At 44.0% G+C, this 25283-nt stretch overlaps 1 protein-coding gene across 1 annotated transcript in view; it reads left to right on the forward strand.

The window, feature by feature from the left end:
• Window positions 1-25283, forward strand: part of GLRA1 (glycine receptor alpha 1) — a 104542-nt gene that overhangs the window by 43969 nt on the left and 35290 nt on the right. The window contains exons 2-3 of the mRNA XM_029050339.1: window positions 19571-19701; window positions 23665-23732. Coding sequence (XP_028906172.1) covers window positions 19571-19701; window positions 23665-23732 — 199 coding nt within the window. The remainder of the gene's footprint in view (window positions 1-19570; window positions 19702-23664; window positions 23733-25283) is intronic.

The raw sequence follows: 25283 nt of genomic DNA on the forward strand, positions 1-25283 counted from the left end.
GAAAAATCTCTTATGTTTCTATTGCACCATTTTCTGCCCAAGCTCAGGGAGTGGTAAACTCACTCTCTCGCTCTTGTACCAAGCTATTTTGAGCTTCATCTCCCCACACAAAGCAGAATCTCACTTGCAAGACCATGCAGCCCAAATGGTGAGGCTCCTCTATACAGCATCACATCTAGATACCTAACTGCGGCGCCTCTTCTGTTTCTTTTAAATCACTGTAACTTCCCCCCCAACATACACCTCATTACTAATACTCCCCAGACTTTATCAACCCGGAGTGACCAATCACAGACAATCGGTAGAATCTTTCTTTCTTCAAAGCCCGTTTCCTCCCTGCCAGCTAAAAGGCCTGAGCTCTCTGCTCGAACAACATAGACTTTACAAATAAGATTTATCTAGTAAACAAAACAATGACTCTCTGTGCATTGGAGGTAATGAGAGCCGTTTGCTAGCTTGTCCAACAACGTGAAATGCATTCTGATTGTGCGTAGTGACTGTAGCAGACTGGCAATCAGTTAAGGAGTTCTACTGTGCACCAGGCCCTCTGTCTGCCTTCAAGGGATATTTACCCTCCCCCACCCCCTGGATTAATATTACTTCCAGTCAGACCCCCACCAGTCACACTTAGAAAGCGTCCCACCCCCAACCTTAGTATAACCACAAGCGAAGGAAACACTGTGAGTCCACTGTGGGCAGCTATTGTCTCTGTTGCTGAATTATACTTTCCAAGCAATTAATACAGTGTACACAGTAAGCGCTCAATAAATATGATTGAATGAATGAATGGTGATGAGATGAAGAAAACCAAACCACATCCTTTCTTCCCTTAAATTATAATCTCAAGGCCCACCTCCTCTGAGTAGCTCCCCAGACTTTCTCTACCCATTTCCTGCCGAAAAAAGTTTATCCTTTCCCCATTTTCCCCATCAGTGCCGACTGGCAATTTGGGTTACAGTCTGAAAAACGCTGACTGTGGGTTTTGTCTCTCATGCTTTCCCTAGCTTTACATAGGGATAATGTGGATAGATTGTTACTTGATCAATTTTCTGACTAAAAAAGTTTATCCTCTCCCCATTTTTCCCCATCAGTGCCCACTGGTAATTTGGGTTATAGTCTGAAAAATGCTAATTGTGGGTTTGCCTCTCAAGCCTTCCATAGCTTTACATAGGGATAATGTGGATAGACTGGTAGTTGATCAATTGTATTTACTGAGCACTTACTGTGTGCAGAGCACTGTACACTTGGGAGAGTACAATATAACAGAGTTGGCAGACATGTTTGCTGCCCATGTGATCTTACAGTATAGAGGGGGAGACAGATACTGATATGAATAAACAAATTATGGGTATTTACAAAAGTGCTAATGGGGTTGAGGGAGGGTTGGATAAAAGGAACAAATCCAAGTTCAAAGCTGTTGTAGAAGGGAGTCAGAGAAGAGGAAATGCGGGCTTAGTCAGGGAAGGGCTCTTGGAAGAGATATGCTGATTAGCGGATTTTCAAAGGGTAGATGTTATGATGGAGTCAACCAGAATCACAGAGGCTACAGCTTGGCACCTAGCCGGGCCCATGCGGTCCTCAGTGATAAATGGGCCAAGTGGCAGATCATTTCAAAGGGAGATTGGCTTGTTTTATGCTGTTGAGTCATCTCCAACCCAGAGCGACTCCATGAACACATGTCTCCCAGAAAGCCCCACCTCCATATGCAATCATTCTGGTAGTATATCCATTTAATTTTCTTGGTAAAAATGCAGAAGTGGTTTACCATTGCTTTCTTCTGAAATGCTCTGCCACTGGGGCCCACCAAGGAAAAAGCGACAGGAATGAAGAAATGAGGAGAGCACAGAGTGCAATAAAGACTCCCCGGGTCCCCTGCCACTGAGCTGCGACCTGGAGGAACTTTATCTGCAAACCTGATAACCGGTCACGAGTCATAGTAAATCACATTGCCTCCCAGTGGCCAGAACAAGATTACTTTAGCCCTCAGTCACATCATCAACAGTCCGTAGAGACGGTCTTTCTGAGTTCTCCATAAAAAGTGAATTATTTTCAAACATATATCTCTTCTTTACTCATAAACATCCCTCTGGTGCTCCAAGGAATATGTTGGGAGAAGGAAGTTCAGGGAGCAGTTGCAAAGGGTCTGCACCGATGGCCATGACCTTAAAAGTCCATTCTCCAAGATAGAGCTGCTTGGACCAAGGTGTCGGGATAATTTATTCCACAGCTTAACTCCAATATTGCCTTAAACTCACTTCCCACAACACAAATGCAAAACAATGACCCAGGTATGGAAAGAACCCTACATAACTTTGACCCTGCATCTGGGCATTTGCTTCATTAAGGCTGATGGTATCATTTTGGGAGAGAAATCAGGAAGCCATCTCAAGCTTGACTCCTTCTCTTTCCCAACCACTGACTGCTGGAGAAGAAGAAAGAGAAGAGTTAAAGCCTCCAAATAATCTGGGATGTCTGAACTAGAACATCCTAGAACTAGAGAAGCAGCATAGCCTAGTGGATATAGTATGGACCTCGGAGTCAAAAGGATCTGAATTCTAATCCTGGCTCCACCACTTGTCTGCTGTATGACTTTGGACAATTCACTTAACTTCTCTGGGCCTCAGTTACCTCATCTGGAAAATGGGGATTAAGACTGTGAGCCCCACGTAGGACAGGAACTGTGTCCAATCTGATTAACTTGTATCTACCCCAGCACTTAGTAATTATAATGATAACTATAATAATAGTATTTGTTAAGCGCTTACTATGTGCCAAGCACTGTTCTAAGTACTGGGGTAGCTACAAGGTAATCAGGTTGTCCCACATGGGGCTCACAGTCTTGAGTGCCTGGTGCATAGTAACAAAAACCATTTATAAAGAAACCTCCTGAATGTTATGGGTACAAAGCATACTTCAGTCTGTATCTGGAAATCCAAGCATTTAAAATGTGCATGCCCCAGTTTAGGCAGGACAGCCCTTTCTGGGGCATTTGCAAATTTTTCTAAAATTGCCCAAGCCAGGAAATATCCAGGACCATCCTTGCTCTACCAGGAAGGATGGGCAAGTCAATCTAACTGTGACTTAGCCAAACCTCCCAGGGTCTCCTCTGCACCTGGGTGCTACTGCCTTCCCAAGACTCCAGGACCTATGCTCAGTTTCGAGACCTCAACTTTCACACCAGCTCTCTCTGCACTGCACTCTAGATCTTCTCCTCCCCTAACCGGTGCAGCTCACAATCCTGAACTCTCCCACCAGGGCACAGAAGGGGATGCCTCTTCCCTTAGTCCTCCAGTTTTTTTTTTCATTTGTAACCCTCCTGTTGGTCAGTTACATCTGCCCTCAGCCACACAGTTAAGAAGATGCTTTATCCTCCAATCCTTAGCCCAGCTCTCCTTTTCACTGTTTTCCCATGGTCAAACGACATCCGAATCTAAATGCAACCTTGCCTTGACCTAGGGTGGCCATTCATCCTGTTTTATACCAACCACCCAGTTTTCACCTGGTCTGTTCCCTTCACAACTGGAAGTGGGGAAAAAGTTAGCCAAGGAGTGTCTGGTGTTCTGGAATGTAGGCAGTGAACACTGTACAAGAAGCTTGGGGTAGGGATAACTGATTTCTGGAGGGCAGACTCCTAATTTCAGGATTCTTGTAACCTAGCAGGAGAAACAGACTCTAAAGGAAATTACAGACAGGAGGAAGCAATCAGATTATCTTTCTTTCTCCTATTCTCTTTCTTCCTTTCTCTTTTCCTTTTTTCCTTTCTTTCTTTATTCCTTTCTCTCTTTCGTTCTTCCTTTCACTCTTTCTTCTTTTCACCCTTTCTCCTTTTGCTCTTTCACTTTTCTTTGTCTCCCTCTTTCTCTCGCTCTTTGTTTCTTTCTTCCTTCCTTCCTTCTTTCCTTCCTTTGGCTTTCTTTCTTCCTTTCACTCTTTCTTTCATAGTACTTGTTAAGTTCTTACTATGTGTCAAGCACTTCTCCAAGCACTGGGTTAGATACAAATCAATCAGGTTAGTCACAGTCCCTGTCCCACATGAAGCTTACAATCTAAACCCTATTTGAATCCAAGTCATCTGACTTCCAGGTTGAGTCTCTTTCTACTAGGCCACACAGCTTCTTAGTTATGGATATATTATTATTTAAAATATATTATTATATTAATATTAGTTAATATTAATATAACCAACACATGTTGATTATATATTAATAATAATGATGATAAAAATAATAATAATATTGAGGCTTACTGTGTGCAGAGCACTGTACTAAGAGCTTGGGAGAGTACAATATAACATCAGATATTCCCTGCCCACAGTGATCTCACAGTCTATAGGGGGAGACAGATATTAATATAAATAAATAAATAGATAAATATATTACAGATATATACAGATACATAATTACGTGCTGTGGGGAAGAGAGGGAGGATGAATGAAGGAGCAGAAGGGAGTGGGAAATAAGGAGAGGAGGGCTGAGTCAGGGAAGGCTTCCTGGAGGACATGTGCCTTCAATAAGGCTATGACGTGGGGGAGAGCAATTATCTGTCTGATGTGAGGAGGGAGGGCATTCCAGGCCAGAGGAAGGATTTGGACAAGAGGTCGGCAGCGAGATAGATGAGATCGAAGTACAGTGAGAAGGTTAGCACCAGAGGAAATAAGTGTGCAGGCTGGATTGTAGTAGGAGAAAAGCGAGGTGAGGTAGGAGGGGGCAAGGTGGATAAATGCTTTAAAGCTAATTGTGAAGAGTTTTTGCTTGATGCGAAGGTGGATGGCAACCACTGGAGTTTCTTGAGGGAGTGGGGAAACGTGGTCTGAACGTTTTTGAAGGAAAATGATTCAGGCAGCAGAATGAAATATGGACTGGAGTGGAAAGAGACAGGAGGCAGGAAGAGACAGGAGGCAGGAAGGTCAGCAAGGAGGTTAATACAATAATCAAGGTGGGATAAGATAAGTGCTTGCATTAATGTGGTAGCAGTTTGGATTGAGAGGAAGGGGAAGATTTTGGAGTTGTTGTGAAGGTAGAACTGACAGGATTTAGTGATGGCATAACGGCATATCTAACATATGTACATAAGTGCCATGGGGAGTTGTGAGTACTTGAGGTTTAGATGGCAGTGAACTGCCAAAATTACCTTTCGTGGATATAAGGTAGGGAGATTTGAAATAAATCAGGTAAGGCCTCCTAGAAGACATATGATTTCAGAAGTGCTTGAAAATGGGCACAGCCAGGGCCTGTTGAAAATGAAAAGGTAGGAGCTCTAGGCCAGAAGGTAGGCAACAAGAGATGAGAAGAAGGTCCAGCAAGTAGGCTGACTTAAGAGGAACAAAGTGTGAGCTGGGACACAGTGGGAGATGAGCAAGGATAAGTAGATGGAAGAGAACTGATTGGGTGCCCTGATGCCAGAGGTCAGGAGCTTCTGCTTATGGAGAAAAATGGGCTCCTCCTCTAGACTGTAAGCTTGATGTGGGCAGGGAACATGTCTACCAACTCTCCTTGTATTGGACTCGCCCAGGTACTTAATCCAGTACTCTGCACACAGTGAGTGCTCAGTAAGTACCATCGATTGATTTCTCTTCTCTTTCCCTTAGTGGGAGGTTCTAACATCTTCATCATCAACCACTGCCATCAGGCTTTCTTTCTTTTCCTGTATTAAGCAGCAGCATCCTCCCCGTCTGCTACACAGAATTCTAAACCTATCCTCAGAGTCCCCCATGGAATAGAGCACAAGATGGTTGGAGAACTATATTTGGTGTCCACTAGTGCAGGGAGAAAACACTGCCTTGATACTCTAAATATGGGAAAGGAGATGGTACAGATATGCAGCATGTTCAAATTTTACAAATGAGCTAATTTGGCCTTGAATATACGTGCAAGACATTTTTCAGCCCATGAAGAAGTTTGATCCATTTTCCCTCTCCCTGAGAGAATGTCAGTTAAACCTCATCCACCAGATTCTCTTTGCACCCAGAAGGATACACACAATTCTCAACTCTTCCAAATTTTCTCCTGGAACCCAGATTTGCAGCAGTACAAGGATTTGCCATGATGATACCTAGTCTTGGACATAGAGTCTGGACAAAATACCATACATATAAACAAGCAGCATGGCTCAGTGGACAGAGCCCGGGCTTGGGAGTCAGAGGTCATGGGTTCGAATCTTAGCTCTGCCACTTGGCAGCTGGGTGACTGTGGGCAAGTCACTTAACTTCTCTGTGCCTCAGTGACCTCATCTGTAAAACAGGATTAAGACTGTGAGCTTCACGTGGGACAACCTGAATACCCTGTATCTACCCCAGCATTTAGAACAGTGCTCTGCACATAGTAAGCACTTAAAAAATGCCAACATTATTATTATTATTATACACAAACACACAAACTCCCCTCAGTCACACCTCAATTAATCATTCAATCAATCGTAATTATGTCAGCTCCTTGTGGGCAGGGAATGAGTCTACCAACTCTGTTATGTGGTATTCTCCTAAATGCTTAGTACAGTGTTCTGCACACAGTGAATATTCAATAAATATTGATTGAATTGTTTAAGCATCCACTTTGAACATAACCCTGTATTAAATACGTGGGAAAATACAGTAGAATTAGTAGAGAAGGTCTCTGTCCTCAAGGAGCTTACAATCTAGTAGTAGAGACAGGCATTTAAACAATTTAGACTTAGAAGGAAGAAGAGAGCTAAGAGGATGTTTAGAAGAATACAGTGTCAGTAAAACCAAGCTTAGATAGCATTTCCAAGAGAAGCAAATGGTCCATAGTGTCAAAAGCAGCCACGAGTTCAAAGAGAATTAGAATAGAGTCCATTGAATGCGCAATGAAAAGGTCATGGTGATTTGGAAGAAAATGATCTCAGATGAGTGAAAGGACCAAATTCCATTGAAGTTGGAAGAGAGAAAGTGGGAGTAGTAGGTGTGTACAGCCCTATAGACTGTAAGCTCATTGTTGGCAGGGAATCTGCCTGTTTATTGTGGTATTGTACTCTCTCCAACGCTTAGTAGCACTCAATAAATATGATAGGCTGACTGGCTGAATGACTACAGCCCATTTGAAGAGGTTGGACAGGAATGGGATTGGGCTGATGGGGCAATACCTGGAAGGGTCGGTGGAAACCAGAGAAAGTTGTGGTCAGGCACAATGGCTGACCACATTCTGAGTGTGCATTTGGGTTTGCTCTTCTTTGCGTCTTTGCCCCATCCTGTCCTTTGCCCCTGAAAAACTACTGAGAGGCAGAGGGGAGAATCAGACTCACTCCCCGCTCACGACCCTGGGTAACAGAAGGTTTGAACTCTTCAGAAGGTTGGATGTGAAGGGGCTGATATAGGGGATTAACTCTCCTCTGTCAGCTGCCTCACTAACTGCCCCAGACACATGGTTAAAAATGCCTTTCCTCTGTTCCCCTGCAGACCCATACCAACCCAGAGCCCCGCAGACCAAGCCACTGACACTGTCAGCCACTCCAAAAGACAATAAGGCATATCTCCTCCAAGAAGCCTTTCCTGGATAAACCCTCCTTTCCTCTTCTCCCAATCCCTTCTGCATCACCCTGACTTGCTCCTTTTATTCATCCCCCCTCCCAGCCCCACAGCACTTATGTACATATATGTAATTCATTTATTTATATTAATGTCAATCTCCCAGTCTAGATTGTAAGTTCGTTGTGGGGAAGGGAATGTGTCCATTTATTGTTATATTGTACTCTCCCAAGTGCTTAGTACGTTGCTCTGCAAACAACGAAACACTCAATAAATACGATTGAATGAATGAATAAATGAATGAACAATAAGAACACATGTTCGGGAACCTTGAGGAATCAATTTGGGAGAATGTAATTTCCCTGAATTTTCCCATTCTCCCAAATGTTTACCAGCCACTGACTTTCTCCGTCAGCTGCCTGCTGTTGCACTTTACCCCCTGTGGCTTGAGGCACACACCCTCCTGGAGTTCTGAAATGCATTCTAAAGATGCTTCCTCATTGACCCTTTACTGGGTTGTCTTGTTATTTTACAACAGGGTTGCTTTCATAGCCCACTCTGCATCTACTAATGATAATAATACCATGATATATATAGTTCCTTTTTTCTCAAGAACCCTTAGTTCTTCACTAACAGGCCATCATCCCATTCATCCTCTCAATACAGCCATAAAGTAAGATGTGGGAAAGGCTGGATAACTCCCCTCATCTTTCAAATGATTGATCAATCAATTAAGTTTACTGAGAAGTTGCTGTGGGCGGAGCACTATACTAAGCACTTGGGAGAAAGTATACAAAACTAAGACACAGAGAATTGCCCAAGTTCTCCCAGAAATAGTGCTAGACTAGCATGTAACTCAGTCAGGATTAGAACCCAAGTCTGCCAACATCAGGCTTGTGGATTTCCATTCAGCGTGTAGATCTCTAATGGATTTATGATGGCTGAATTCTGTTCCCCTGCAAAACTCAGAAGTGTTCAGAGAATCAAAATCTCAGTGTCCTGGGAAGACCCTGGACTTGTTTGTTACCAACCACCTACCTCTTATTCTTGGCTGTCAGCCCCTTGAGTATTCTTTCCCAGTTCTTTGTGTGCTTTATACACAATAGGCACCTTTAAATACTATTACCGTTATTACTGGGAACAAACAGTGATTTTGCTACGAGTTCCAGAAATTAGAAATGCCTTTCTCTCTTACATGTGTAATTTCTGTCACCGAGGTTCCTTCATGAAGTCACTATTAACATTACATTTTCAGCTCAGCATCTTCACCAATGAATGGGTCATGAGGACTCACAAGGCTCCTAGGTGGAGAACAGAGGGAGAACAAGGAAGTCCCTGATCTCCTGGAGCTTGCACACTAATGACTCTTTCTGAACTCTCATGGCTCTTCCTCCTCCTTGATCCATAATCCTACAGAAGCTTTGGAAAGGCCAACAGAGCACTAGCCCAATCAATCAATCAGTCAATAGTATTTATTGAGTGTTTTCTGTTTGTAGAGTTCAATATAACATTTTCCCTGCCCACAATGAGATTTTGGTCTTGAGCCATGGGGCTCCCTCCTCCTGTCTCCACTCACACAGAGTGTTGAGGGAGCAATCACCCTCCTCCCCAGAAGCCCAGGAGGGTAAGCCATGTTAAGGGCAGAATATGTATTCCCATCTATCCCCACTTGATTCCAGTCCAAGAGCCTTTGTAACAGCGACGTGGTCCTGGTAGTATAGCACAGGTGTGTTGCAGGACACTACTCTGCCCTAGCATCCAGAGCTCTGGTCTATGTACGGTGGGATTGAAGGTACAGTGACCCTGGGCTGAGGGGTCAGTCTGAGAGCCCTGGGAGAATGAGGATCCTTCTGAACTAACTGGGATTCAGAGCTCAGAGAACAATATACCTCCTCCCCGACAGAGGGGCAAATGAGGTGCCAGATCTACTCCAGCCAGGATAATCCCACTATTACAATCACTGCAAGGACTTGGGAGTAAGAAGTCCTGAATTCTAATCCTGTCTCTGCCACTTGTCTGGTGTATGACCTTGGAAAATCCCTTCATTAATTCATTCTGTTGTATTTATTGAGCGCTTACTTTGGCAGAGCACTGTACTAAGCATTTGGGAAAGTACAATACAACAATAAACAGATATGTTCCCTGCCCTTGGGATTCTGCTGCATTGTGTTGCTTTCCTGACATATTTTGGTCAGGGTGCTTTTAAAGGAATCAGGAAATGTTCTTCTGACAAGCCTAGCCTATTTAGATATAGAGGGTCAGAAGAGGTGGCTGGTGCACAGGCTCTAATGTCAGACATGAGTTTTGGGGGTTTTTTATGGCATTTGTTAAGCTCTAACTATGTGCCAGACACTACACTAAGTACTGGTGTAGTCACAAGTTCTCTATGCTTCAATTTCCTCATCTATAAAATGGGGATTCCACTGTCAGGATCACAGCTGGAGAGTTTCCAGTACTCTACCAGTCTCATCTTCAGGAGGGAGAGTCAAGAAGAGGCATATCCATTCCATTCCTAGCTTGGGAAGTAGCTAGTGAGTGAAAGGCAATCTGGTATGCCAAAACTCACCTGTGCTGGGCAGCAGCATGAGAGAGAGTCAAGGGTGGAGACTCTAGTTTACTGTGTGGAAGAAAGCAATGGTAAACCATTTCTGTATTTTCACCAAGAAAACTCTATGGATTCACTACCAGAACCACTGCAGATGTAGGTGGTGCATTCTGGACGAGATTTGTCCATGGGATCACTATGAGTCGGCAATGACTCGACAGCATAAAGCAAAATTAAAAATGTGGATTAAATCCTACTCTCTCCTACTTAGATTGTGAACACCATATGGGTCAGGGAATCTGTTAAATCTAATTATCTTGTACCTTACCCAGCGCTTAGAACACTGCTTGACATAAAGTAAGTACTCACCAAATATAATAATAATTATAATTATAATAAGTACCATTTTTAAAAGGCATGATTCTCATAGAATAGATGGCTCCCTGGAGCCCTATATTTAGGCTCTGAACACCATATGTGAACACCATATGGGTCAGGGAATCTGTTAAATCTAATTATCTTGTACCTTACCCAGCGCTTAGAACACTGCTTGACATAAAGTAAGTACTCACCAAATATAATAATAATTATAATTATAATAAGTACCATTTTTAAAAGGCATGATTCTCATAGAATAGATGGCTCCCTGGAGCCCTATATTTAGGCTCTGTGGATCAGCAGAGAGTGTGAACTCTACAGACTATTAAAATCTTCTCCCCCATTCCCAGCTGCCATATGCACCAGGACCAAACTCTGGTTTCAGGAAATAGATTTAGCAACCTATTCCAGGTTTTGAGAGCTTATTTAGACAGATGTCATTTCCCCAACACACAATCAATCAATCAATCAATGGCATTTATTGAACACTTACTTTGTGCAGAGCACTATACTAAGAACTTGGAAGAATACAATCCAACAGAGTTGGTAGACATGACCCCTGACCACTATGAGCTTACAGTCTAGAGAAGGAGATGGGCACTAGTATAAATAAATTACTCATTTATAATTTATAAAGAGAGGAAGTTGGACAGGAAGGACCTTGTGTATGTGTGTGTGTGTGTGTGTGTGTGTGTGTGTGTTTCTGGTCTTTGCCTGTGACAGTCCTTTCTTCCCCAGTAGACTTAAAGCACCTAGAGAGCAGGGACCATGTCTTATTCATCCTTGGTCATTCCCACTGCCTTTTACATGACTGTGTTCTTATAGGTACTCAAAAATACTGTTGATAAACTGGTTTTTCTGCCTGGAGCAAAGATTACCAGAGGCCACCAACTCCCTTGGGATTTCAATCCAAAGCAGCTGAGAATTTTGCACCCACAGCACTCCATTGTAGGCAATCTTGAGTAAAAAGCAAAAATCCTTTTACTTGGACGGAGAGTCTTCCTCTGCACCCTAATGTCCCTGTTGGTTATCACGTTCTCTCACTTAGCATCCAGCAGAATGATACAATTTCTTTGTTTAATGATCTCCTTAGTCTTTTGCACATAAAAACCTGATGAGATTTTATGGCAATTTCTTCCTGGCCCCCTCCCCTTCTCCCCTACACCCACAGTTAATGAGAAGAAATCAGTATATTGCACTCTGGCTTGCCCTGCATTGCTGAAATGGCAAGATCCTTCAGGTGACGTGTCGTTAGCTGTCTAATTGAAATCTTTTTTTCCCAAGATGTGTTTCCTGGCCCTGGCTCATTTTGCATGCGGATTTATAGCCCAGTATCGATCTCCCATTTTCAATAGAGACTGCAAATCAAGAACACAGCTTTTTTAAAACAAGCTGTCCTTTTCCCCAAAATCCCTCTGAAAAAGATGAGCTTGCTGAGGTCGGGGAGTGGGGGGAGGATGGAGAGACGAGTCAGTAGGCCAGGCAGAGAAATCAAAGTCCCTGATGTGTCCGACCAGCTTTCAGATAGTTACGGGTACTGGGTGAGTCTGATTTAAACAGTCCTTAGATGCAGTGACTATATGGGGGTGAGATTAGAATCTGTATTTAGGATTGTAGGGTCCAAGAAGAGAGGGGGTTCTGGAGTGGCCACAAAGGTATCAGAGGACTACTTGAGAGGACCAGTGTAGGGCTATGCACCCCAGGCCCAGATGCTCTCCCTATTTTGGGCCTGGGGTGGAAGAAGAAAAAAACTCCCAGATACAGGGGAATATTTCTGGAGAACTCTCCAAAAGACTACTTACAAAAGAGGCCAAATGGAATGCCAGTGATCTCCAGGAGGGCAATAAACTGGGTGTCAAGAGTGGATCCCACCAAGTGAAGGAATGGTGGTCGTAGAAGGTTGAGACATTTCCTATGTGGCAGATAGGAATACAGTTAAAGGAGCTATGGACATTGTTGAGGGCTGGAGTTTGGATGATGGTTGGTATTTGTTAAGCGCTTACTATGTGCCGAGCACTGTTCTAAGAGCTGGGGTAGACATAGGGGAATCAGGTTGTCCCACGTGGGGCTCACAGTCTTAATCCCCATTTTACAGATGAGGGAACTGAGGCACAGAGAAGTGAAGTGACTTGCCCACAGTCACACAGCCGACAAGTGGCAGAGCTGGGATTCGAACTCATGAGCCCTGACTCCAAAGCCCGTGCTCTTTCCACTGAGCCACGCTGCTTCTCTAAACCCAGCCCAGCCCTAGGATTCTATAACCTTGAACAAATCTCCTGTCAAAACCTAGGCCTCAGTTTTTTCTTCAGTAAAATGGGACTAATTCCTTGTCATTTCTTCTTAGGGGAATGAGGAGTAATTCAAAGAGGATCACGATCCCTTATGTATTCTCCATAAAGTATTCTGACCTCCTTAGACACTGATGTCATGAACAAACAGCATAATTAAGGCTGTATTCCGATATCAATCTTTTCTATATCTCTATAACATCTTCCTCCCTCAACCCCTCACAATGACTCAGCCTAATACAGCCATAAACACTGTTTCCCCATTTACAATAAAGTAATGAACTAGCTTTTCCCCAAGCCTAAAATACTTCCTGGTCCCAAAGTGAAGGCCTCTGGAAACTGAATGGGCTCTCTCCAGTTGCTGAGTTACTTCAGTAAGTCACTCCTTCAGCGAAGCGAATGGTTCCTCAGTGGCCCGTAAGAGTTAATGTCACTTCCCAAGGAGAGATCTTAGTCCCAGGGAACATCTGTCTCACGGAGCAGAGAGAAGGTACAAAAACTAATAAGGGGAAGCAGAAATCAGGAATGATTTCTTGAAGAGCTTTGGCTAGGAATTTCCATTCTGGGCTCTCCAAAAGGAAGTATGAAGGAGGAGGAAAATCTAGGCATTTTTCCCCTACTCCTAGACATTAGATGCAGTGAATAGGATAAGGGGATATTGCCCTTTTATGGGTGCTGACAAATAAGAGTTGTTTAAATAAATTTCTATGAAATGAAGACAAGTAGGAGATAGAAGAGAGTCTCACAATATAAGAAGCTGTCTGTTTTGGGTGTTCGGGCATTAGAGATGCTCTGGGCAGGGAGGTAAAGTGTGGTACTTACAACATTCGAGGCAGGGGTTGTCCCAGCCCTTCACCCACTGGGTCTCCTCCTCTGAAAATGTCCACTGGCATGGGTATAGTTGAAATGGTGGGAGGCCTACAGGTGTCAAGGAAGTTCCACTCCCTGCTTTGCCAAAAGCAGCACCTAAGCCCAAGGGGTGGGGGGGGGGGGCAGCGAGGGAAGGTGCCTTCTCTAGTTCGCTCCTTGGGAAGCAGCATGGCCTAGTGGAAAGAGCATGGGCATGGGAGTCAGAGGACATGGGTTCTAATCCCGGCTCTGCCACATGTCTGCTTTGTGACCATGGGTAAGTCACAACTTCTCTGTGCCTCAGCTGCCTCATCTGAGACATTTAATTGAAAAAATGGGGATTACGAATGTGAGCTCCATGTGGGACAGGAACTGTGTCCAATCTGATTACCTTCTACCTACCTTAGAGCTTAGAACAGTGATTGAAATGCAGTAAGTGCTAAACAAATACCATAACTATTATCAGTAGGGACATCCCCTCTGCAAGCCTGACCCTTCTCAAACATCACCCTGGAAGAAGATCCCACAACCAACTTGAAGAAGCTTGTCTTATTCTCTTGCCTCTCTGCTCAGTCCATCCTCCCCAGTCCACTCATTTTCAGAGTCACTGACTCTGCGGTCAGTCATTTGATTGTATTCACATTGACTTCATGTTGAGAAGCACTGTGGTCTAATGGGTAGAGCACAGGCCTAGAAGTCAGAAGTAACCTGGGTTCTAATCCCAACTCCGTCACTTATCCGCTGTGTGACCTCGGGTCAGTCACTTCACTTCTCTGTGTCTCAGTTACCTCATCTGTAAAATGGGGATTAATGAATCCTATGAGGGATGTGGAATACATCCAAACTGATTATCTTTTGTATCTACCCCAGTGCTTAGTACAGTTCCTGGAACATACTAAGCACTTAACAAATATCTTAAAAAATGGGCTGAAAGTACCAATTTCTATTCAGTACTTAATGAGCTATGGAGCCTCTCTGAGCCCCAGTTTTCACGTCTGGAAAATGGGAACAAACCCCAATCTCCTTCACAGGGTTATTGTAAGAAAATAGTGACTCAAGATCACTGCAAGTTCTCTGTAGTGGGGTTACAAAAACTGCTAAAATAAATGTAGGAAACCTCAACTTTTTTGAGCGTAGTAGCATTAAATAGCACATTATGATAATAACAAAAGGTGTGCAATAATTTAAGAATAATTTGTTCTCCCACTGTGCCAAATAATAGGATTCACTTTTATGAAAGAGGCCTAGAGGCCAAAAGTGGGTTTATGCTATAATAACTACTGGGACTGAATAATAAGCTCTCAAATCGTATTACCTGGGAGGAGAGGGAGGGGAGAGATTGAGGTTAGCAATCCTCATAACTGCAAATTCCTAAGGGATTACTACAAGTGAATTAGGAAGGGAGACAAAGTCCTCTATCACCAGTCTGGTCCTCACATGGGTTCTTACCTGAGATTTCTGGGAGGAAATTGACAATGGTTTAGGCAGTGTTTCCCAAATAACTATGAAGATATCAGAGAACAGTGTTGCCTATTGGATAGAGCATGGGCCTGAGAGTTAGAGGGACCTGGCTTCTAATCCTGGTTCTGCCACTTGTCTGCTGGGTGACCTTGGGCAAGTCACCTCACTTCTTTGGGCTTCAGGTACCTCATCTGTATAAGGGAGATCAAGAATGTGAGCCCCATGTGAGACAGGGACTGTGTATAACCCTATTTGCTTGTATCCACTCCTGGCACATTGTAAGCACTTAACAAATACCAATATCAGCATCATCAGACATGGCACTGGATGGAGATTTGCTCAAAGGGAGTCCTCACCTGGTAAATTAGGATAAAAACCCAGAGAACAATCACCCACACCCACACCCACATTTTCTCAATCAGTCTGAATGGGTCTAACCTATGAGGTTGTTTTAGGTGGATATTCTTCACGGGGCCACAAAAGTCTATAGACGGACAGAACCTTGAGAAGTGATCTAATTCAGCCCATCTACATGAAGCCTTCCCTGAATGAGACACATCCCTTAGATTGTAAACTCACTGTGGGCAGGGCAAGTGTCTATCAACTCTTGTATTATACTCGCCCAAGCTCTTTGTGCACATAGTAAGGGCTCAGTAAACATCACTGACTGACTGAGGTGGAGAATTCACCCTGCTTCTACCTACATCTCCCATGTCTGCCCCTTCTATCACCCCGATATTATGCCCTTGCTCCTTTGTCTATAATACGTATACATTATCCAACTATGACTCTTTTACTCAATGAATGGATAGTAGTAAAAGTATTTAAATGCCTACTGTGTGCACAGCGAGCGGAAAAAAATATATGGATGAGAATTAGACATGGTTCCTGGCCCCACAAGAGGCTTCACAACCTAAGAATGAGGGAAGCAGTAGAAAAAGACACTTGAGGAATGATGTAAATCCCAAATCAGTAGAAAAGAGAAGGATGAGTATGTGACAAGAGCAGGGCTACTGTGGCTAGTGGAGCAGGGTTCCAGGCTCTTCGCCCCTCAGCCCAACAGTCACACGTTCAAGGGGTGCCTGTATGAGATAAGAAGCCCTTAAACACCAGGGATCAGGTCTGCTTAACTTAGTTTGTACAACATCTAGCACTGTGTTGTCTATAAATGCTTCCTTAAACGTCTTCTGAGGTTAATGGTAAGATTACCTTTCCCGACCCTAAAGATTGGGGAGAATGGAAGTTCCTCAGCCTCCCTTAAGTAGCCTGTTCCTGTGTGAACTACACATTCTAAGTGCTTAGTACAGTGCTCTGCACACAGTAAGTGCTCAATAAATACGATTGAATGATTGAATTAATGTGAACCATCCTTATCATTTGGAAGATCGGGCCACTATCTCACCTCAATCTCTCTTAGAATTTTAACCCATTTTCTCTCATCCTGCCACTCTTGGAGATAGAGATGGCTGATCCTAGCCCTTATATTTTCAACTGCTTGAAGGCAGCAAGGCAGGCACATCACAGCCTTCAGGACTCTAGGCCATTGGTTCCCCAAAAGTTCATGAGAGTAGCCTCAGGGCCACCAACCAATCCTGTTTGGAGTAGGATGAGGGCCTGTTTCAATTGGCTTCAACAGGACTTGTCAAGCACTGACGTAGATACACATTTATCAGGTTGGACACCGTCCCTACTCCATATGGGGCTCACAGTCTAACTAGGACAGCATAGGATTTAATCCCCATTTTACAGTTGAGGAAAATGAGGCACAGAGAAGTTAAGTGACTTGCTGAAGGCCACACAGCAAGCGATTAGAACTTGAATTAGTACCCAGGTCTTCTGACTCCCAGATCTGGTCTCTTTCCACTAAGCAATGCTGCTTATCACTTGTTCTAACACCTAGTTTCTCACAGTTAGTTCTGTTCACAGAACCTTGTGGCCAGGTGTGGATATTCACAGGAATCCTCTTCTGCAGAAACAACAGGCAGGGCTCAGTCCAGACAGGTGCTATTATTCCTTCATTCTTTGAAAACGGATCAGTGAAGCTGTTCAACCTTGGGAGGAAATGGCTATGGAATAGCTGTGAATCTCCAGAATCCCCTCTGACTCATGAAGTAAAACATTTAAAATGTCAGGTCACCTTTCATTTATTTGGGATAGTACCTTTCTCTATGATCAGTGATCTTAATTATTGCTAGTTTTTGATACTACAGATGCTAAGCTTGTTATGGGCAGGGAACATGTCTGCCAACCCTATTGTATTGTATTTTCCCCAGCATTTAGTACAGTGCTCTGCACACAGTAAATGCTCAAGAAATATGATTGACAGATGTAATTCCTTTCTTGGAAATTTGGTTTTGAAAACCTATGGCAAAGAGCAGAAATGGATCTGTTATTAATCAGTCAATTTACAGAGCACCTATTACATGCAGAGCATTGTTCTAAGACCACAGAAGGGTACAAGAGAGCTAGTAGGTAATTATCTTAGCCCTCAAAGTGCTTACAAACTAGCAAGACAGGCAGAAACTAAAATAATTTATAAGGAGGAAGAAAGAAAGAGGGACTTGAGGTGATAGGATAGGTCCAAAAGTTTTATAGTGCCCTGAAAATACACAGGTTCATGTTTGGGACTAAGACCTAAGATGGTAACTCAGGGAGAAGAAAAATTAATCAGCAAAAACCCCTAGGAGGAGTTACAATTTCAGAAGGGCTTTGAAGATACAGAAGGCTGTAGCCTGGCAGGTATATAGCAGGAGGAAGAAGGTCATGTTCAAGGGGTCATCATATCAATGGCATTTATTGAGTGCTTACTGGGTGCAGAGCACTGTACTAAACACTTGGGAGAGCACAATACAACAGAGGAGGTAGAAACCAGAGGCAGAAGAGATCAGGAGGATAGTAGTGTTGTTGACTGTGATAGGAAAGTGAGGTGGAGGAGAGGATTTGGGAAAGAGGATGAGGAGTTCAGTTTTGGATATGTGGAGTGTGAGGTGCCAGTAAAACCACTGGGTAGAGACGTACTGGAGGCAGAAAGAAAGGAGAGACTGTAGAGAGAGAGGGTTAAAGAGGTAGGTTTGGGAGTCATGATCATATAAAGTGTTAGATGAAGCTGTGTAACTGGATGTAACTACAGATTGAGAATAGAAGGAGATCCAAAACTGAGCCTTGAGGGACTCCCATGGTTAGGGATGGAGGCAGAGGAAGACTCAGTGAAAGAGACTGACCATCAGCCAAAGAGGTAAGAAGAAAGCTAAGAGGCAGCTAAAATGATCTGGGTTCTAATCCCGGCTCTGATGTTTGCTTGCTGAATGAGTGATTGAATGAGTACCCTGAAGCCAGTGATTAGGAGTTTCTGCTCGATGTGGAGAGGAATGGACTCCTCCCCTAGACTGTAAGTTTGTTGTAGGCAGGGAACGAATCTACCAACTCTGTCAGATTGTACTCTCCCAACAGCTTAGTACAGAGCTCTGCACACAGTAAGCACTCAATTAATACTATTAATTGATTGAAATCATTTAAATCAGAACTGAAATCACATAATCTAACAAATGAAATCCTTGAGAACTCAATCCTGTTACCGGAAATCATAGAGAATATGGGGAAAGATGTTATTTTGCCTTGGAGGAGCAAGAAGTTGTTGGGTTTTTTTAAGCAGTCTTGGTCCTTAAAAAAATCTATTGGGTGATTTTTTTTGAACAATGATTCGATCTCAGTTGCTGCATTTTTTTTGTGATAGCCAAGGAAACTTTCAGATAGCCCTATGGTAGATACAGATAATCAGATCAGGACATGGCTCACTGGAAGAGCAGAAGTCATCCCCATTTTGCAGATAAATCTGAGACTCAAAGAGAATCAGTGATTTGGCCAAGGTCACTCAACAGACCAGTGCCTGCGCTTGGATTAGAACCCAGGACTCCTGACTCCCAGTCCCATGCTTTTACCCCTCGGCCTCATTGCCACTGATTCTCTTCTTTGAATCCTCTCATTGCCCAACCTTCTTTTCACTTAGTGGGCTCACATACAGGACCTAGGATATAACTATCCAAAACACAGTATTGTGTGTTTGCTAAAGCCAAGGAGGGTAAGGCTGAAATTGAATTGTAGGTCTGTATACACACCTGCTTGTCAAATGGCAAAAACTGAGCCCCGCAAGAAATGGTGAAGGAATCTGCTGGGCCATGAATTGGTAGCCAGTGTCCTGGAGTAGAAAGAAGGATAATCCTCAACTTGCGGACTCCTTGGGGCTCCACGTGCCAGTTTCTCTTCCATGGTTTATTCAGATGTGTGGCTTCTGTCCTTAAATCACTTGGAGGATTTTGTCGGTTCATCGTATCTCTGGCTCTTGGATGGCTTCCGGACCCTGCGTTCAGCCATTGTTTGGGCTGGGTAAACAGATTAGCAAGGACCTGCCTCATTAAGAATCCACTGAGGTGTCTGTCATACCTCATAGCATCGCAATGCATCCACTGTTCTGCAGCCAGTTCGGGGAGGGGGGTTTCAGTCCCGGTGATACCGTCGCAAGGTCGTGAAATTGTGACAATTAAACCTTTCCTTTCCTCTCTTGTCACCCAGCCTGGCAGCTTCCAAAGAAGCTGAAGCTGCCGCCCGCTCTGCTCCCAAGCCCATGTCCCCTTCGGATTTCCTGGATAAACTGATGGGGAGAACCTCAGGATACGATGCCAGGATCAGGCCCAATTTTAAAGGTACAGAACCCTTTTTATTTCAGAGTCTTGTGGTTGCTTGATAAGAAATATTCCTTTAAAAAGGCAGACAGGGTGATGACTACTCTGCCACCTTAGGGAAGAGGGAAATCCAAATTATGAAAAGGTTATTGAGCCCTGGAGGGAAACAGGTCACCGTAGACCTGTGTTCTAATGTAATGTGCCTTTCTTTAATGGGAGGCGTGCCAGCTTTCAGAGCTCTACAAAAGCCCTTTCCACTGATGCATACCACCAAACTGCTTTAGGTAAAAGCTATAGTATTGGCTTTCAAAGGGGCTGTGCTAGTTACCTGTTTCCTTATGCATTTGTGATTGGTAACGATTGGATCTCTGTAACATAAAAAGGCTGTTCTCCATTAAAATTTACCTCATCTCTGTAAGTACTGGTTTAATTCTCCTTTCTGAATCTATGGTGCTTGCCTCGTTGGTGCTGCAGAATAAGGACCAAGAATGTTCTGACTTTTGGTTATAATAACAATAGTAATAGTAATAGTAATAATAATATCTGGTAAGTGCTTACTATGTGCCCCTGGAGTAGTTACAAGTTAATCACGGGGTTCATAGTCTAAGTATGGGGGAGAATAGGTTCTGAATCCCCATTTTACAGATGAGGAAACTGAGGCACAGAGCAGTTAAGTGACTTGTCCAAGCCCACCCAGCAGATAGAGAGCCAGAATTAGAAGCCAGGATCTCTATCCCCCAGATCTAAATTCTTTTGACTAGACCACACTGCTTCTCAAAAGAACGTTGACCATCAACACTCTAGACCCTTTTGTCAATAGCACAACACCTGATCCGCATTAAAATGGAGGCTAAAACACAAGGAAGGCTCTTTTCCCCATTTTACAGATGAGGGATCTGAGGCACAGAGAAGTTAAGTAACTTGCCAAAGGTCACATAGCAGACAAGTGGCAGAGCCAGGATTAGAACCCTGGTCCTTCTGAATCCCAGACCCATGCTCTATCCTCTGGTCACGCTGCTGCTTCTCTGTTGAATATAGCTCTCTTGTCACTTGCCTGTTTTTCACTCCCTAAGTCTCCCTCACAGAACGTCCTGTCCAATTGCAGCTCCTCAGGCTCGGCTGAGAGTCAGGGAAGCCAAGGATGGTTGCTGATGGTTTCAATAATTTCCGTTTGTGGTTTGGCTCTCTCCAGCCCAACCTCCCACTCACTGGGCTGTGCCGTAGCAGGACTACCAACACTTTAGACTCGAGGGAGCGATACATCATTCAGTGACTTGGGCCGACTGTTTCAGGTCCTAGTCAGAGGGTGCTCGGGTCCCCCGGTGCCCAGGGTAAAGGCCCAGAAAACAGCTTCTGAGGCCAGAGGTGGCCCCATATCCTAAGCAGGGACATCATGAGCCGGGCAAATTTTCCTCCCTTGAAAACCTCCCACCCCAATGTAAACACACGCACCAAAAGGAAATTAAACTTTAATATTTAATGAAATATATACATTACCCTTCTGCTGAAGGCAGCTGAATTGTAATTTTATTCAGGGTAATTTAATTTCAGATTTATTTCAATGAAGTACACCTCCCCATGGAGGCAGTTTTCTGGCTTCCTCTCCCACATATAAATCAGAATCTAATTTGTATGGAAGTCACAACCCCCCGTCACTCAAAACTCCAAGTTGTGGTGCTTGGAGAGTGTCACTGAGATGAACTGGTGGTAACTCACCAGGGCATCTTAATGGCTGGGACCTAAATGAAAAAATAAAGGGAAGAGGAGGTGGGATCGATGATGCCTCCTCTGAAGAAAAAGGGAAGAATTTGGTGAGGCAGGAGGGGATGCAGGGGAACAGGGGGGCCTCTTCTGGGATTAGTGTAAAACCAGTGAGTCAGAGCTATGAAGTGTGACAGCAGGGACTGGGATCCTGCTGATCCCACTTGGGCAGGCTTCTCCCTGACAACTCTGCCAAGGCAGTGCTGCTTAATCCCTGACCCACAGACACCTGCACAAAACCCATCCAGAGCCCCTGCCCAATTAAATTCCTCAAATCTCTATAGAAGGTGGACTTCTGAGCCCATGCATGAGTATCTGTTGGGAAGTAGTGTGGCCTAGTGGAAAGAGTACGAGCCTGGGAGTCAGAGGACCTGGGTTCTGATCCCAGCTCTGCCATTTACCTGCTGTGTGATCTTGGACAAGTCACTTAACTTCTGTGGGCCTCAGATCCCTTATCTGCAAAATGGGGATTCAATACCTCTTGTTTTCCCTCCTACTTAGAATGTGAGCTCCATGTGGGAACTATTTGTCCAGTGTCTATCACAGCACTTACTTCAATGAGTAGCATTTATAGCAAGCACTTAACAAATACCACATTTATTATTATTATCATTATTGTGTGTGTGTGTGTGTGTGTGTGTGTGTGTGTGTGTGTGTGTGTGTGTATCCACAATGGAAAAGGGCTTGCCAAATACTTTGAAATCCTTGTGGGCACAGAGTGCTAAATCAATGAAAGTCCTGCTCTCTAATAGGGCAGAATTTGCTTAGCATTCCCAAGCTCCAGAAAGCACAAGCTCTGGTTAGAGAAATGGATCTCATCCTTCCTGAAAGAGAAAGAATGCTGCTCTGAGCACCAACCAAGAGGGCTGAAGAGAGAGGAACAGATAGAATTAACCCTGTTTTGATCTAGTGACTTCCCAGAAACTCAGTGGAGATATGGAACAGACATTAAGATTCTCAGCTTAAAAGAGAGCTTAGCCTGAGTACTTAATATATTTCTAGTGATGCATTCCCAGACAAAGAACCTAGACTGCACCAACAATATCGCTCTAGTTTATCCACTCAGGAAATAGTCTGCTCTCCAGGCTAGCACCCAGTTCTAGGATGCAAGACTCCTGATTTCTATTTCTGGCTCCCAGAGGACCATTCTGATGAGCACTGGGTGAGCCACTTCTCCCTACTAATCAATCAATCATATTTATTGAGCACTCACTGTACTGAGCGCTTAGGAGAGTACAATATAACAGATTTGGTAGACGCAGTCCCTGCCCACAACAAGCTTACAGCCTAGAGGAGAAGGTAGACATTAATATAAATAAATTACATATATATAAATAAGTGCTGTGGGCTGAGGGAGGGGTGAATAAAGGCTATAAATGCAATTGCAAGCACAGAAGGGAGTGGGAGAAGAAGACATTTCTCCAGTTGTCCCCTGCTCTAGGTCTATAGGTAGGATCAGTGGCCTTGGGATGTTTGATGTTCATTTTGTCTTTGAACAATACCTGGCCCCCACCTCTTTGCAATGAACAGTTATATTTATCCTGAAATATTGGTGTCGGACAATAAAGGATCACGGGGATCTCGTTATTGAAAAACAGTTTGCTGCCCTGTTGGTTCTTCTAATCTCTGATGGACACCAAATAGAAGGAGGAGGGTGGAGATTGTGTCTATTCAGTACCTCCATTGCAACGTCATTTAGTTTCCCAGCCTCCTTCCTACTTAACTGGTCTCACGCCTCTCCTTCAAAATGTATTTCCAGTTACATGGGTCCATGTAAAAGGGCACCTGGAGTTCAGATGCTCACCTGGGTGTACTTAATGCAGATCACGAACCCCAGACTGGAGTCCGAAAGCTGCAGCGTTGTGCATTTCAGCCTCAAATTAGAAAAGGGCCAGAGAAGGGTTGAGGAAGGGATTTTAGACCATATGGCGGGATGAGGAATCATCTGTGTGTTAATGAAAGCAAATTTCAGGGTTGGCCCTCCTGGTCCAGATCTGACACTCGCTCTGGGGCCACGAAATTAAGGCATCTGAGCAAGCATTTTGCAAGCGTCCCAGGCTTTTGATAAACACCAGACCTGCGGGCTCATCCGGACCCACTGGGCCCCAGAAGCACACTGGAGCAGGAACAAGATCAAGACGACCTTAGCGTAAAACTCCAGGAGATGAACACAGGCCAATAACCATGACCTGGCATATTAATCTACTGCTTCTTGTTCTGCAGGCCCTCCGGTCAATGTCAGCTGCAACATTTTCATCAACAGCTTCGGTTCCATTGCAGAAACAACCATGGTGAGTTTGACTATGTACTCTTCCTTTAAAGTGCCAGCTATGTTTTTCTATTATTAGCAGCCTGGATCTGGGTCTCCCCGAAAGAGGCTTTGTATTCTAGTTTATTCCACCTAATCCGGAGGGTGGGGTTTGTATAGGACTGGAATTGATGTGTCATGTTCTCACCTTTCATCTCAAGTAAACTCCATTTTATGAAGTACTAAAGGGTTCGAGAAAGAGCCTGCCTGGAAAGGGTATCCAGAATGATCTGTTGAGAGAGCAACGAACTGGAGTTCAGAGACTTTGGTGGGAGGTTATCAAAGGCACATCTATTTGTGCATTTTCAATCAATCAATGGTATTTATTGAGCACTTACTTCATATAGAGCACTGTGTTAAGAACTCGATTGTAGTACAGGAAGGGATTTTAAGGAGCCATCTTGTCCTTTCATTCATTCCTTCATTCCATTGTATTTATCAAGCGCTTCCTGTGTGCAAAGCACTGTGCTAAGAGCTTGGGAGAGTACAGTACAACAAACAGACACATTCTCTGCCCACAGTGAGCTCACAGTCTAGAGGACTATAGACCAGCCCTCTGCCTTCAAATAAAATTGTTTCTCTACCATCAAAGACAAGTGATCGTCTTTCCTATGGGCTCCAGACTGTTGTAGCATTATAAGGAAGTTATTCTTTAATTCTAACCTAAATCTCTCCTGCTGCAATTTAAGACCACCTTTCCACCTTCAGTGCACATCTCCAAACTTCCTCCAGTTTCTTCTTAAAAGGAACGACTGAATAAAACTGAACCCAGTCCCCTGATTTGAATTTGCTTGTGTCTGGTCTTCATTACAGCAGAACAGTATGTTATCTGTAAACAAACCCTTTCCTACAAAAGTGCTTTAATGCCTACAACCCTGAAACACCTTGAGCCACTAGTGTTTTCTATTTAGAAAGTGTTCAAATGTGCTAATGCTTCCAGGTGCCTGCTGGCTCACTGATGAAAATGGAAATGATGTACTGGGGAAATTACGCCAAGGGGCTCTTGGTATCTCCCCACCCCTCTTCTCTCTCCTGTCCTCGGTGTGGGCGAAAATGTAGAAACACTCTAAGGAATCAGAGTAGTAATTCACGTGCGGCTTTCCCCCTTGTAGCTTTGCTGTCTGGAACGGCCTGTAAAAATGAGGGAAGCAACCACAAATCTTGAGCTGGTTACCTCTGAGGCTGCCACAACAGCTGAGGCGAGCCAGCCGTCTACCGCAACACAAATGTTATTAAAAATGGAAATCGTGTATCATGTGCTAGGCTCTGAGCCTCTTCAGGGGAAATTAGTGAACATCGATAATAGATGGAACCAATTTATGAGCTGTTCAAAGGAGACTATCACCGGACAGGGAAATAAATAACCCCGCAGACAGGGCGATTAAAGATCGGTCGTGACATAATCACTGCAGTGTTCAGGAGGTGCCGTGGTTTTCTCTGCATTCCGTTAGAGTGAAATCAGAAGCGTGCATAGATCTGAATGGGCCTTCAGATAGCCCTACTGCATGGGAGTATGATTTAATCCCCATCGTAC

This window comes from Ornithorhynchus anatinus, chromosome X1 (assembly GCF_004115215.2).
Source record: "Ornithorhynchus anatinus isolate Pmale09 chromosome X1, mOrnAna1.pri.v4, whole genome shotgun sequence".
Taxonomy (NCBI): domain Eukaryota; kingdom Metazoa; phylum Chordata; class Mammalia; order Monotremata; family Ornithorhynchidae; genus Ornithorhynchus; species Ornithorhynchus anatinus.